This window comes from Patella vulgata, chromosome 3 (assembly GCF_932274485.2).
Source record: "Patella vulgata chromosome 3, xgPatVulg1.2, whole genome shotgun sequence".
In the NCBI taxonomy this organism is placed as follows: Eukaryota; Metazoa; Mollusca; class Gastropoda; family Patellidae; genus Patella; species Patella vulgata.
Genome location: NC_065881.2, coordinates 18637025 through 18652645, shown reverse-complemented (window position 1 = coordinate 18652645; position 15621 = coordinate 18637025). Strand labels below are relative to the sequence as shown.

Below are 15621 nucleotides of genomic sequence, written 5' to 3'. Positions count from 1 at the left end.
TAGCTACTTTAAATTCTTCTCTTAATGCAATCTGATTAAAATATAGATCTATATTTCGTTTCGGTTTTTTTATATACTTTCGATGGCCTACACTACATGAAGATCTGACAAGTTGTACTATAAGGTTGTGTCAGGGGTCGTACGAGCGGCTTTTGACCCTATGACGTCAGGCATCGATTAATCAATCAGCGTTGACGTTTCTAGTGGTTTACCCCGTACAGTTCCGTACATGGCAACTTTTATTTACCAGTTTTCTTAAATACTTCTGGTTTGATTATTTGGAAAAAATGCTGATTCGCGTCTGATCTCTGTGTTATAAACATGTATTTCAAGTTTCATCAAAATTGGATCAAAATTATGACCTCTAGAGGGTTCACAACCTTGATATACCATATTTTTCACTATTCGCGTACGAGGGGCGGCCATATTGTCCGGCAGTATTGGTCCGATTTTCACGAAATTCGAACTCAAGCGTCACTCCACTGTAACGGTGATATATTCGAAAGGTTTTTGTTTTTTAATCGGATAATAATTGTGACCTCTAGAGGGACCACAAGCTAAAAAACGCGATTTTTCGTACAATCAGGGGCCATAATACAGGAAGTTACCATCTGATATGCGCAAATATCGAAAGGAACCAAGATCTTTGAGTTATAAACATGCATTTCAAGTTTCATCAAAATCAGATGAAAATTGTGACCTCTAGAGTGTCCACGAGCTTAAAACGTGATTTTTCGTACAATCAGGGCCATAATCCATGAAGTTATGGTCCGATATATGCCAATATCGAAAGTGACCGAGAACTTTGGGAGATAGACCTATATTTAAAGTTTCGTCAAAATCGAATACAAATTTTGACCTGTACGTACAGTGTCCACAAACAAATTGTGGACAGACGGACGCCGGGCGTCCAGGGGCGACCACAATATACTTCCACATGAAAAGTTGGGCGTATAAAAACTTCTTATCTGTGTGTTGACGGGGACAAAAAATATGAATGGCAATATGCTTTAATAGTGATACTATAATAGCCTATTGTCATACTTTAGATAAACCTCATTGGACTATATATTATTGACAAATCACATCCAAGCACACCCCCAACACATTCAGAACAAACATAATAAACTATGATAACGTAAGAATACTTTCAGCAAAGACAATTAATTGTCAGCGGTACTAATCTAAATTGGTTTTATTTATTTCAAAATAAATTGACACAATTTGTAAATATAAATAAAATAAATATAGCTATAATATTAATTTGTTTATTGCACTGTATATACCATAATATTGTTTCATTCATATAATTACTATTTTAATAAACTATTAATCAATCACTAATTACAATACATTACAACGAATTACAACGAAAGCAAACATTATAGTTTCTTGTCAACAAAAACCACATACACGAGTTATCTCCCTTCAGGCGTGTGAGTGTGAAATTCCGATTTGGGCACAAAGCAGCAAGCTTCTTAAAGCGAAAATTTCAAATTTTCTAAGAAAGTCAAAACATAATTATTTCTGTCTTTTGCTCAATAGGTTATCAAATAACTATTATACGATCATGGGCATTATTTCCCACCCTTAAAAATCTATGAAAAAGGAAATAACAACACAATTACCTCCCCTGTTTTGCTATTGACAACATGGGGCAGCCATTTCCCAACGTTGGAATTTGAAGTTAAAAATGATATTTTTGCCAATTTCTCAGCTGGCAATAGCGAATTATAGGATTAATAGGATTATTCTTTATATGGATACCATCTATTTTAAGGCTTTATTTTAATACATTTTAAAAATATAACTTGAAAATTTGCAATTGCAACTTTAAATTTAACTAAATTCTTATTTTGTGTTTCCAACGTCAACATTACAATACCTTGCAACGACTTCAAACGAAAGCAAACATTAGTTTCTTGCCAACAAAAACCACATGTACACGAGTTATCTCCCTTCGGGCGTGTGAGCGTGAAATTCCGATTTGGGCACAAAGCAGCCGAGGCTTCTTCAATTCAACTAAATTCTTATTTTGTGTTTCCAACGTCAACATTTTGGAGTTATTAAGCAGCTATTGGGTGTTATGGGTAATTGGACGCGCCGATAATCAATCATTGTTTTGATGAAAAATATTGTCAATTTTGCCTACTTATAGGCTATAGCAATTAGCACCATCTATAGTCTTATCTTGAAATACGGAGGGTTGAGAGATTAAGGTTTGTTATCTATGGAAGGATAACGTTGCCAATATTATTTCAATGTTCACTGTACAAACTGCATATGTCAGTAGTTCAAAATAGGTATTTTTATAGTTTTACAATTTGCAATTTCCATTGCTCTACAATACCATCGTCACAGTGTTAAAATACAGAATACATGTACACTTTTCAATATATAATAGTTATTTTGTCCATTGCACTTCTCCATTCTGCATTTTGCATTATAGACAAATGCATAATACTTTTTTTTATATCTGTAGGCGTAACCGTGGCTGAACAAGACAGTGATGAAATTGGCAGAACCTCCTAATCTTCAACGTACGGAGTGTCTGGGACCGTTGTCAACATTTGACGAAAAGTCAACTTCCCATGCGTAACCGGGAGTTTGGTTATTAATGTGGTTGATTAACAATAAAGTTAAGTAAGAGTTGCACCCCTTCCCGAAATAAATCCCATAATTTTTGCGTTAATATAAACAAACATGAATCGTGACGACGAATTAGGATTAATTTTTAAAACATAGATATGGCCCATGAAGAGAGAAATTTTACAATAAAACCCCCCCAAGAGTGTTGGATATTGAACTGGCATGCAATTAAATGGATTTTTTTAAATGGCATTCTTGAATTAATTTCATGGGCATCAGCATCTTGTTTTAGGACTAGTTAACTCCCTTAGACTTTGTTTATGATCATGTAAAAGACTGGATAATCTAGCCAATGATCTATTTTTCTCAAATGTTGGCAACGCATCAAAACTAATGTTCGTAGAATATTTTTTCTGGGTTATATAGAGACTGCTTACATGATAACACTCGGGTGTTTACTGTAAAACTTAGTAAATATTTAAAGGGGTATTGCCAGTGAGTAATAAATTTATTTTGGACTTTTGTATCCAAGGGCCACTATTCTGTGTTGGAAAATATTATGTTCAGCCTTGTCGATATTAGTTAGCAACAAGATGGTGTCACTTTATCTTACCTTTTATTACCACCAATACACGTGTAGAACCCTAATTTGTATGCTTCAACTTACAAATTACAGTAACATCAAATTATTATTATTTTTTTCAATTAGCATTATTTATTACGTTTCTATAATGTCATATAGGGATCTAAAATTAGTTTCTGACTGTTTCAACTGCGATGAAATGGCCCGTTTTCCACGGGTCACTTTTGTTGTTTTCCGTTTTTAAAACAGTCAATTATTTTACGATGTTCATGAAATTTTCACCATTGTGACGTGTAATGCCGATTGTAAGTATATAAAATTGAAACAATTTATCTTTATCATTGTCATCGGAAGTGACTTTATTTTGGTAAAATTGTATATATTTTCGACTTTGATTCTAGTCTGTCGTTATATGTTTAAAAAAAAAATAGAATGAATCAATACAGAAAACAACAACAACAACAAAAATAGTTTCTAATTTGTTTCATTGTCAGACTCACTTTAAGATTTTTATACGTATTAATAAGGCTTCATAAAAGTTTAATTCTGTCCAATGTTTACTAAATCATGCTTCATGTAAAAAACATTCAAAGGAATTATTCTATAATTACAATTTAAATATTCTGTTGATAACGGACGTGAAAAAGAATTAAATAAATAAAAATAGTAAAATATTATAAAAAAAATGTGTATTTGCTATGTCAACCATAGTCCACCTATAGTGATGTCATCTTGTTTGATTTTTGGCGGGGTCAAGATCAAGTATAAATTTGAGTAGGTAAATATTTCAAAGACTATTTTTAGTATTTGTAATGTAATTCAATTTATGTAATTGAAATGGATATTTTGAAAGGGCTTCAGTCGGTAACAGGGATTGAGCCATTGTTCGCTGGACTCCTTTTCTGACATTTTAGTAAATCATTCAGGGTAATTAATGTATAAATCTAACTTATATCTTTTGATATATGTTGACAAGTAAAATGACCAAAGGTTAAACCCGTTATAGCTGTGTAATATTCTGTTGATTGATTTACCAACTATCCAGGGGTATTTTAAACATGCATTATGCAAGAGCAAAATCTGCTTATTACAAGTCTTTCTTTAGGCCTGAAATGTTATCTAAATTATCAATTAGACATTAATTAACTTATCCAGACCATAATAAACTCTTAATGTCAAGGCTAGCCTTCGATGTTGGCTGGATTAGATTCCAATATGCCGCTAACGGCTATTGATAATTAAATCCAAAAAAGTGGATAATCGAGACTATGCTGTTTATATTAATGATTTTAGTAATGATGACCGAGACTATGCAAAAACTTCACCCGCTTCTTTCTCGGCTCATAGTGGATCAATTTGACTGAAATTTTCAGCAAATTACCTTTACACTATCTAGTTTTTAACTATTATAGCGAAAACTGCCATCTCTTTATCTTATCTCCCATAATGTATCTTTAAAAGTGGCAATTGCACCTCCGCCCGCCCTCTAACTTTTGGGAAATCTAACTTTTGGGCAGACGGTATAGGTGACTTGGGCAAGATTCATGTTCTACGATTCACGCGCCTGTTGTGGTGGTTGTTCTTCTTAGCCTTGCGGCTTCCGTAAAACATTTACTGTATGACACCACAAGACAAAGCCAATTTTGAATTAATGTAGAATATTAATCAACAAATCACAGTTTACAGTAGACAAATGACAAACATAAAATCTTAGTTCAGGATTGACGTAATCCTATAGATATGAAAAGTTCACAAACTACTTAGGAAAGAAAATCAAATGTTCACAGTTTTCACTAGAATAACTAAATTAGAGAAAATTAAGAGTTCGCCACATAATTAAATGTTCGCAAAATGTTCACGGTGATTCACTGATCATATTCATTGCTTAGAAATTACCATATTTTTTTCAAAAATCGAATATAAATCACATTACATACATGTACATTCATATTACATTATATAATATGTGCTTTTAGAACCAATTTTGTATATTTCCAGGTTCTAAAAAATAGAGCCATACGCCCTTTTATAAAAACACAATGACTTAAAGTTTTGGTAGTTTTGGATTAGCGCCGTTACGTATATATCCCTTTTAAACAAGTCGTTGCCATCTTTACGTTTCGCTGAACCACTGTCATGCGCCTCTATTTAATTCGATTGAATCCAAGCCTGCAAAGTATCTAGAGTTGCGATCTTGTTTTTGATTTATTTAATAATCAATTGGTGTACATTCAGGCTTGGATTAACAAATTTTCTGAAAAATGTAAATGGCATTCCGTGGCTTTAAATATACACTGTCCCGAGCGCATTTATCGGGTTGTCTGTCAGCTTATTGTGTGCTAGCTGGACTGGGTTGTTATTTGTTGATCAAATGGTTAGGCGGTTTTGGGAACATTGAGGGGTGTCAACGTACAAAGGACTCTCGTGCTAATTAAACAGCGGAAACAGTAGTTGACAGAAAATAATTAAGAATTTACTTAGGTCTCAATATGTACGATAAATGGACAGTAAGTAACGAAAAATACATTCTGAAAAATGGACCCTCCCTCAATGAAGTGGCATGGTGTCTAACAACAGTTTATTTATAGCTTGAGGCATCTCCCGACGAATACAAAGTTTAGAGAGGGATTTGAAGCAAATATATCATCAAATCACATAGTTTGTACGCGGGAAAGTATCTTTAAGGAGAGTATGAAATCAATGAATCGTTAATAAATGATATCAATGAGAGTATGAAGTTGATGGGACTATGAAGTTAATGAATTTCATCTTCGATAGTCGAGCAGCCTAGATTATCCAGACAATATTTACATGTTCTGTCAGATCTATCTATATTATACCATCTTCCAGTTTCTATTGCTAAGTTGTGGTTCACACATCTAAATCTGGTTAATGCTATTCGATATTTATTATTATAAAATTTTCTCAGGTTCGAGTATGGACTTAAAATGGCTGTACTGTTCAAGTTTAGAATTTGGAGATATATACGTGTGACCACTGTTGTTAACAGCTATCTATTAAAGATACATTATGGGAGATTCGATAACGAATTGGCAGTTCTCACTATAATAGTTAAAAACTAGATAACGTAAAGGCAATTTGCTGAAAATTTCATTCAAATTGATCCACTATGAACCGAAAACTAAGCGATCGAAAGTTCCGCATAGTCTCGGTCATCCTTACTAAAGTCGGTACGACAAAAATCATAGTCTCGATTATCCATTTAGTCGTTAAATCGAGAAGGAAAGTTATGCAGCAAATCGGATCATAATCCAACAATTATCGCAGGCTACCGTTGACATCGAGAGTTGATTATGGTCTGGATACGTTAATTAATGTCTAATTAATATTTTATATAACATTTCATGCCTAAAGAAAGACCTACAATAGGCAGATTTAGCTCTTGCATAATGTATGTTTAATCATTGCTTGAAGCTTTGTGGAAACATCTGAACATTGCCAACATATTATAGATCCCAGACTAACCCGTATCCACATTTATATAATATAAATTTGATGTTTGTAGCCCACGTGACTCTGCCACTATTATCCAATTTTACAAGCATATTATAAACAAGCTTTCGGAAACCTATCATTTGACATTATTTAATACATTTAAACAAATAATTTACAAACAATGGGGTTCTACCTAGCTCACAATATACGGCTGCATTACAAGTATATGAGTTTACATAATTTAATATTGATTTACAAAATTGAGTTTTAATATTTATGTCGCATTACGACGTGTACATATATCCCCATATTTTCGAACCATAGCATGCAACTGGAACTATCATTCTATCAAAAGAAACAATGCATCAGTGGTGTTAATTTTTTTTGTCTACGTATGAAACATAGAAGCATATTTCTAGCTTTCCGGGCTTGCTGTACAAGAGTATTTATAGCCAAAGACCAGCATAATTTTGAACTGAAGATGATACCCATAGATATTTATAAGAGGACACAACGGTGTCGATGCCGTCAAATCGCCACTGTTCATTTGCTTTCACAATGCCACCCCTATGGTAGCTAATTGGTATCATGTCGTGATGTCGTGGTGTCGCCATTCATAAGGCGACAACCCGACATCACGACATTTTAACCCAACACCCCAACAACCCGACATCACGACATTTTTAACTCGACAATACGACATTTTCAACCGACACCACGACATTTTTAATGTCGCGTAAAAATGTCGTATTCAAGTGTGATGTCGGGTTGTCGTGGTGTCGGGTTGTCGTGGTGTCGTGATGTCGGGTTGTCGTGGTGTCGTGATGTCGGGTTGTCGTGATGTCGGGTTGTCGTGGTGTCGGGTTATCGGCCATATTCCTCTCAATACTATGATTATATACACTGATCCTGGTGTTGGTCAAGAAAGTTACCCGGGATTTTGCAGCGTGGTTTCTCCATGTCGGTAGTGCAAGGACAAAGGGTCTGGCAAAATACAGTGTCTACTTGTGCAGATGTGACAAAAACAAGCTCCTGTGTACACATTGGCGTGCGCATAAAAGAGTTCTTCACAGTTGAAAATCGATGAAGAAATGCCACAGAACATTGAAAATTTCCGTCATAGCACTCTGCATAGCGTATGCATATCTTCAATAGCCCGATTCGTGCAGAAAAGTAGGAAACTGGAATGAAATGAAATTGTTGTTAACGTCCTACTGTTCTGCTCTGATTGGGCTAATGAAGGCGGGCATACGCTATACAGTGTACTGTGAGGGGAACTTTGCCCGGATAGCGGCGCTACGGTCTACTCTTATATTGAATTCCAAGTGCCAAGGGGTCTTTACGTGCTCGCTAATATGTATATACGGAACCTTGATTTTTCGTCCCATCCAAAAGACTATACGTTATCCCCTGCCAGACCCTCCGTCCTGTACCACTGTAAAGAGGAATCACGCCGGAAAATTCCCAATGAGCTTTCTCGACCAACGCAGTGATCGAACACGAGACTCAACCTTAACGAGCCAATGTGGACTGGGGTGCCTGACAAAGGATAAAGTATAGTCGTTCGGATGGGACGAAAAACCGAGGCCACATTTATTGACATGCACGTAAAAGAACCCCTGACAGTTGGAATTTAATATGAGAGTAGACCGTAGCGCCGCTATCCTGGTGAAATTTCCCACATAGTACACTGTATATATAGGGAATGTCTGTCTTCATTAGCCCAGTCGGAGCAAAACGGAAATGACGGAAATTTCCAATGGACCGTGACAATTCTTCATCGAATTTCAACTGTGAAGGATTCTTTTATGTGTACGCCAATGTATACACAGGAATTGCTTGTTTTGTCCTATGTACAATACTAGGTACTGTTCTTTGTCAGGCCCTTTGTCCTGCACTACCGACATGGAGAAACCGCGCTGCACATTCCCGGGGAACATAATCATTCTTGAGAGGAATATGGCCGATAACCTGACACCACGACAACCCGACATCCCGATAACCCGACAACCCGATATCACGACACCACGACAACCCGACATCACGACATCATGACATTTTAACCCGACATTACGACATTCTTACGCGACATTACGACATTTTTCGTAATAACTAATAGCGAAAGAGTATAAATAAAACTCTATGGCGTCGTTTTTCTAATTGCCTAATCTGTCATAGATACAACGGACGTCAGATGGACATGAAATAATCGCGACTCTTGCAACCGTGGGTTTCTTAACCAAGGGATCAGCATAGAGCATAGCAGGGTTTTCTTCTTCTAGAAGTCTCACTTCTATGTTAAAATCAGGCTTCTTTGTTTTTAATCGAATAGTTAGTTGCGTGCAATAACCTGGAGAAAGGAGTACTTGCGGCCTGCATGAAATAACGAATGGTATTAATAGAAGTATGACCTGAATGTGCCGATCCCGTAACATAAAAAAGCACTTCGTTGGCCTAGCTATCCGATAAATTAGTGTAGGGCGACCTTGAAATAAATACGCGAACCCATTTTTTATGTGATTGTCCCCAATGGACTTCTCCGTATCTTGTAATTCCAAGATAGTTGAAAATTCGAACCTCTAGGTGACCCACAACCTGGGTAATACATGCTTTAAGAGTAGCTGCCATTTTGTTGGGCAGTTTCGATACGATTTCGACATTTGAACCTAGCCGTAATTATGGTGTAACGGTCTTATATTTGAACGGTTTTTATAATTAAATGTATTGAAATCCTTATACGGCATTTAGTAATTGAACATATAATATAAAAACACAAATTTATATGGAAAACAATCACTGATTTTATTTCACACTAAGTCTCAATAAGTTCCTCTTGTCGTTCTTAATTCTCAAGTACTTGAGAACGAAAAGAGGAACTTGTTGAAACCGACAAGAGGAAATTGTTGAAAACGATTGTTTTCCATATAAATTTGTGTTTTATATCAAATGTAGTATGTGAAGTGATGGTCCAATATGTGCCAATATCGAAAGAAACAGAGATCTTTCAGTTATAAACATACAATGTCAGTTTCATCAAAATCGTATCAAAATTGCGACCTCTACTCAAGAGTATCCACAGCCTTGGTACTATTATGCATACATTTGTCAAGTTCGGCATCGCAGGAAACGACCATCGACAGTATTTGCATGGTAAGGGATATAGAAAAGAAATAAAATTTCACTTCATTGGTGAGTATTAGCCAGATATCGCTCACATAGCGTCTCTGGCGATCTAGACACCCAGGAGCTGCAGGGGCCTGGTCGTCACCTGGACCCTCGCCTAGAGTCCTAGGATGGTAGCCCCCCACCAAACAAAATAAAAATTCCACCGGCCCTGTGATAAAATCATATTTGCAATGTGTGTTAACCAGTTCGATCATAGTAATATTTATGAACTTCGGGCTCGATCTCGGTGTTGGCAGAGAAATTTCCCCTCGATTTTCCAACGTGGTTTACCATTGTCAGCGGTGCAGGTCGGGGTGGGTGGCAAGAAAAACCGTCTAGTCGTCACTCAAAGGAATCCGTGGAATTCAATTGTTGTCCGGGGAAAATTTGCCTCATATTATAGCACACCGTATGGCGTATGTCCGTCTAAATTCGTCCGGTTGATGCAGAAACCGCATTTCATTCATTTATTGGTGGACACTAACATTGTTCTTTGAACACAGTTACATTTCTCGAACCTCCTCTTTTGAGCGAGGGATGACATGATATTCAAGACAAAAGTTTTTTCTTTTTTGTCATGCCCAAGCACAAGATTTGCACGGGGACAATGGCGGTAATTGTTTCATGTCAAGTTATATAATCTAATACTGTCGAACAATCCAGAGAGATTATCAGTAAGCCAGTTGCAAGACATTGAATAATGGATTGCTTGTTAATTAGTATATGGGACCCTTGACAAGAGAATTGCGTAATTATTGAGGTCATTCTCGCATTGTTTGTCGCTATGTGGTGTTAATGATTTGATGTTAACAGATTGGTTGTTATGATATAGTGTTCTCGACGTTTACCTCGAGGGTTATCAATTTATAAACTACCTGACAGCTACGACAAAATACATGATCATTGTGAAAAGAGTGACAATAGAAACGGATGCCGAGTCCGGTCTAGAAATACTAGTAGCTAAAGTAAATCAACTTGGGGTCAGTGTAAAAGCAGTTATATGTCGACACCGACCCATCTCCAGTTGTGAGTAACAAGGTATGAACGAGCCAGTTATGCCTATATGGTGTCAGTAATATATTTTATTGCCTGGAATATTTGAAAAAGAAAAAAACACATTATGCCATACGTGGATCTGAAACCCCCAAAACGGCGCAGCATTTCAAATAGGTAAGTTATATAAATATTTTATTTTTATTTTTCAAGGAGTTAGACGTTTAATAATAATTTTCATATCGTTATATTCTACATACCTGTAATGAAGGAATGAATGCCACGGCCTACACATATACATGCTAAAACAAGAGAGAACGGAAAGGATTGATAACCCTTGAATCTTGTGAGTTTTCCTACCATTAACGATTGTATTTGTGTGTGTGGGAGGGGGGCTATGTGCCCTCTCTTCTGAAAAAGTGCCCTTATTTCTGTAAAAGTGCCCTCGAATTTCAAAGAAATTACCTCAAATCCACTTGCAAATGACCTCGTTAATGGCATCATCGATTAATCCTGCTTAATTGTCGGCTCCCACTCTCAGTGGGGCCAATTAATTAAAGACTGCTGGACCCATATTCAAAAGACATCTTACGCCTAAGATTGTCACTTAAAGCGACATTAGGTAAGATTAGATAAAGAGCTGACAGTAAATAGTAAAAAAAACGTAGATAATGAACAGAGAATATGCTGAAATTTCAGTCAAATTACTTCACTCTGATCCAAGCTATCGGCCATTCAATTTTTGTCTAGCCGCGTTTGGCATTCCTACCGTTGTTTCGATACTAAACAACTTGTCGGCGATATCACCCTTGGTGGGAGCGGACTTTAAAAATACTAAGAACACCAACAGCAGAGTTAGAAGAAGGCTTTTGCATTACCTTTGTGAAACAGATGGGTGGGTACCTTTAACATACTGCTTGGACAAAGCCCGAGTTCTCAAAACATTTCCAGACTTAAGAATTTACTCAAAATTGTTCGCCTTATTTTAACTAAAATATAGCCTTGTATAAAACATTTGTTGTTTAATTTATGAAATACAGCAATAAGAAACTATGTGAAAAGTTTTGTGTTTCTGGATCAAATATATTTCTCATAAACAGTGACTGAGTGATTGAAATGTTTTTGTTTGGTGAAACTGGGGCCAGGCTTCTTACTGAATTGACCTGCAATGGAGAATTGAAAACACTGACCTTGACATGAACCCGCTCGATTACAACCCACGACCGAGTGTGTATTAATGAGAAAGAGGATTACACCCCTTTGAAAAGAAACGAAGTTGATGAACCGTGAAAAACTTTTCTTATTTATCACAAAATTATCATAAAAGTTCCCGCCATTTTGTTTATAACATTGTCATCCTTAACTAAACATAAAAATGGAATGAGGTTTTAACGTACGTCCTACTGTTCGACCGCTCCGACTGGATAAATGAAACCGGGCATACGCCATACATTGTGTTATAAAGGAAATTTTGCCCGGACAGCGGCGCTACGGCCTACTCTTATATCGAATTTCAACTGCCAAAGGATCTTTTATGTGCACCCCAATGTGTACGCGGGACCTCGGATTTTGATACCATCCGAACGGCGAGACAACTGTCCTTGTCATGCCCTCCGTGCTGCACCACTGACAAGGGGAAACCACGCCTGAAAATCTCGATGAACATTCTCGGCTAACACCAGGATCGAACCCGCGACCTCCAAGCTTACCCACTTAGCCACCGTGGCTCTCAACTAGGCATAAAGTAATCAGTTGAATGGTGTACATTTATGAGATTCAAAATTCTAAATGCTAAACATGTAAAGCGTCAATGAAGAAGTCATTTTTCGTCTTAATAATACAAATTTACACTGAACAAATAAAGAAATTGTCTTAATGTAGAAATTACATGAATAGAAGTTAGAAATTTGACGATAGCACGACATTAACAAATTTTGAATTTTGAATCTTGTATACCGCCATACACATTCCCTAGTAAACATTTTTCGTGGAAGATAAATATAACATATGACACAATTATATACAACTTATTTCAAAGATTTATTACTGGCGACGTTTCGACGAGGGTTCTCGCCTCTTTATCAGGGAAAGAAGATAGATAATATATCTATATCTATAAAAGAATTGTTATTTTTAAGAGAAAATATTTTTTTTTTTTAAATTTTAATTTTGTAAAATTTGATTTATTTTCAGTGTATACAAGAGAGTGATTACATTTTTTGTAGTGGTTGTAATAGCATCAGTTTTTATAATGTATGGAGGTGTGAAGTCATCAGTCATTCATGTAAACATTAGCACTGAGGACAAAGATCTACATACATATATAGATGGTAGATTAACATCAGAATATGAAATTGAAACTACCTATAAAGATCCTAAAATTATATTATGGTATGTTCCACCTAGATATGTTAATAATACACCAAATCTACAACCTTTAAAGGCGTGTCCAGAGAGAAGCTGTTTTACCACAACAAATAAAAAGTATATGAAAGAAGCTGCAGCTGTTTTGTTCAATGCTCAGATTATGCAAATACCCAAACCGATGTCAAGACCAGACCCTAAACAAATATGGATACTTCATGATACAGAGCCCGAGAAACCCGACTGGAGTCACAGTGTAGCTTTTAGAAAACCAGAATGGCGGGATTTATTCAACTGGACCATGTTTTATAGGGAGGATTCTGATATTTTCGCGCCTTACGGCATTGTGAGAAAGAAAACACCGTCTGAGTTGTTTAATAGAGATTTAGATTCGCTTGTTAAATCAAAAACTAAAAATGTGGCTTGGATGGTCAGTCATTGCACCACACATGGTAAAAGAGATGAATATGTTAGGCTACTTCAGAAATATATCGACATCGATATCTACGGTAACTGCGGTTCTTTACAGTGGCCAAGAAACCGGGACAAGGAATTTATGCACATGCTAAATTCAACATATAAATTTTATCTAGCTTTTGAAAATTCATTTTGTGAGGATTATATATCAGAAAAATTATATCGTTATTATAAAGCCGACTATATTTTAGTGGTTCGAGGTGGGGGCAATTATACAAAATATATTCCTGCTGGAACATTTATAGACACCAGAGATTTTAAAACTATCAAGGATTTAGCTGATCATCTACACAATCTCAGTACAAATCACGAGGCTTATATGAAAATATTAAGAAAAAAAGATTTGTATATAAGCGTGACCGAACCACTGAAAACAGTAGCAGGCAACAGTGTTATTTATACCCACTACCAATACGAGACAGCATCGCTTTGCGAAGTTTGTTATAGACTCAATAATTTACAAAAATATACAAAAACAATTGAAAGAATTGACAAATGGTTTGATAAAAAGTTGTGCTATCCGCCAACTGATCTCAAGTGACCTTGTATATTGTATATATACTTTAAAGGATTGTATGTCAGAATTTATCTGGACGTATTTTTTTATTTATATATATATATATTTATTTAAAACTGCTTTTTTATCAGGAATTCGATGAATATATTTTAGTCCCAATAGAGGTACCAGCTGAAAGATGCATTGCGTTAGGTAAAAAAAAAACCCAGAGAAACGCAGCAGTGATTAAGCTATGTCTGAGTTAAATTTACCGACGGAACGAGAGAGGGAGATAGATAAATAGGAGTGTCCACTCAACACAAACTAGGTAATTTCGGGACTAACATATGGTTCAATTTTATTTCAATATTTCGCTTGCGCATAGAGATCTTTACCAGTGAGGGGAAACCGGAGGACCCGGAGAAAACCCACGAGGTTGGACAGGCGACCCTACTCCTTGTCTGATTTCAATATATATAGTCTTATATTGTGTTGAAAAGTTATACCCACAAAGTTGTGTTCTTTTTGGATTGCATTAACAGAAGTTCTGTGTTTACATTGTCGTTTTTCCTGTTCGCATATTGCTTGTGGGCTCTTCTCTGGAGTCTTAAAGTTCTCACCTGGTTGACTTGAAATTTCCAAAAAGAAAAGCTTAAGTTCATGGAGACGTAGCTGTTTATTTCTGATAATTACTTACATATCTATTGCCATTGATCAATTTATACATATAGTGCTTAAATTCATTGGGCAAAAAAGCCTATATTCCATAATTGTTGTTGGATTTTTGGCCCTTGATCAACTTTAGAAATCTTTACAAACATATAACCGCTTTGACGTGAGACGATGTTGGAGGCTCTAGATGATAATTATTAAAGCTATTTTAAATGTATACACAGTGTTTATGGTCATTTAATTGGAGTTATTGGCCTTGTCACAAATTTCTGATTGATACTGTATTTATTATCCGATTTATTTGACATTTGTACACAGTGTTTGTGTTCACGAGACACAGAAGTCTGTTGAATTCAATCCGATTACCGATAATCGTTTATGCAATAAATATTGGTGGGGGCCAATCAAACTTGTATAAACAATTACTTCATAGGTTTTTACTCTTGATCAGCATTTAGTAAATGATTCCATTGCCTACAAAAAAATAAATATGCGATAACATGATGGCATTGCCCCGTTTCCCCGCAAACTATCTCTACCATTGCATTAACACATCAACCCTCTCCTACAAACTTCGAAATTATAAAACAAGTGATCATTTTACATAAAACATGTATTGGCATCTTCAATAGAAGGCCTGATCTCGCTTTAACTACGTACATCTTATCAAGCCCTTCACGTATACGTAATACCCTGCATATTTCGGCACTAATTGCAATTGGGTACAAGCCCAGTTTGTGAGCCTATCGGATTCCTCGATCGTCGCGAATACGAAGTCTCCCGCTTTCAAGCTAAAATGTCTACCTGTGATAATCGAGTTGCAAAG

General features: G+C 36.1%; 1 protein-coding gene across 1 annotated transcript; it reads left to right on the top strand.

Moving 5' to 3' along the window:
• The first annotated feature begins 10400 nt into the window (after window positions 1–10400).
• On the top strand, window positions 10401–15112 carry LOC126815484 (alpha-(1,3)-fucosyltransferase C). Its single transcript, XM_050541155.2, has 2 exons — window positions 10401–10963; window positions 12980–15112. The coding sequence occupies exons 1-2, from the start codon at window positions 10914–10916 to the stop codon at window positions 14166–14168; spliced, it is 1239 nt and encodes a 412-aa protein (XP_050397112.1). The 5' UTR covers window positions 10401–10913; the 3' UTR covers window positions 14169–15112.
• Window positions 15113–15621: the final 509 nt, after the last annotated feature.

Bases quoted from the DNA above. Each gene is read 5' to 3' on its own strand.
- LOC126815484 (XM_050541155.2), top strand. From the start codon at position 10,914: ATGCCATACGTGGATCTGAAACCCCCAAAACGGCGCAGCATTTCAAAT. The intron at 10,964-12,979 runs GTAAGTTATATA...ATTTATTTTCAG, and splicing joins CGGCGCAGCATTTCAAATAG to TGTATACAAGAGAGTGATTA.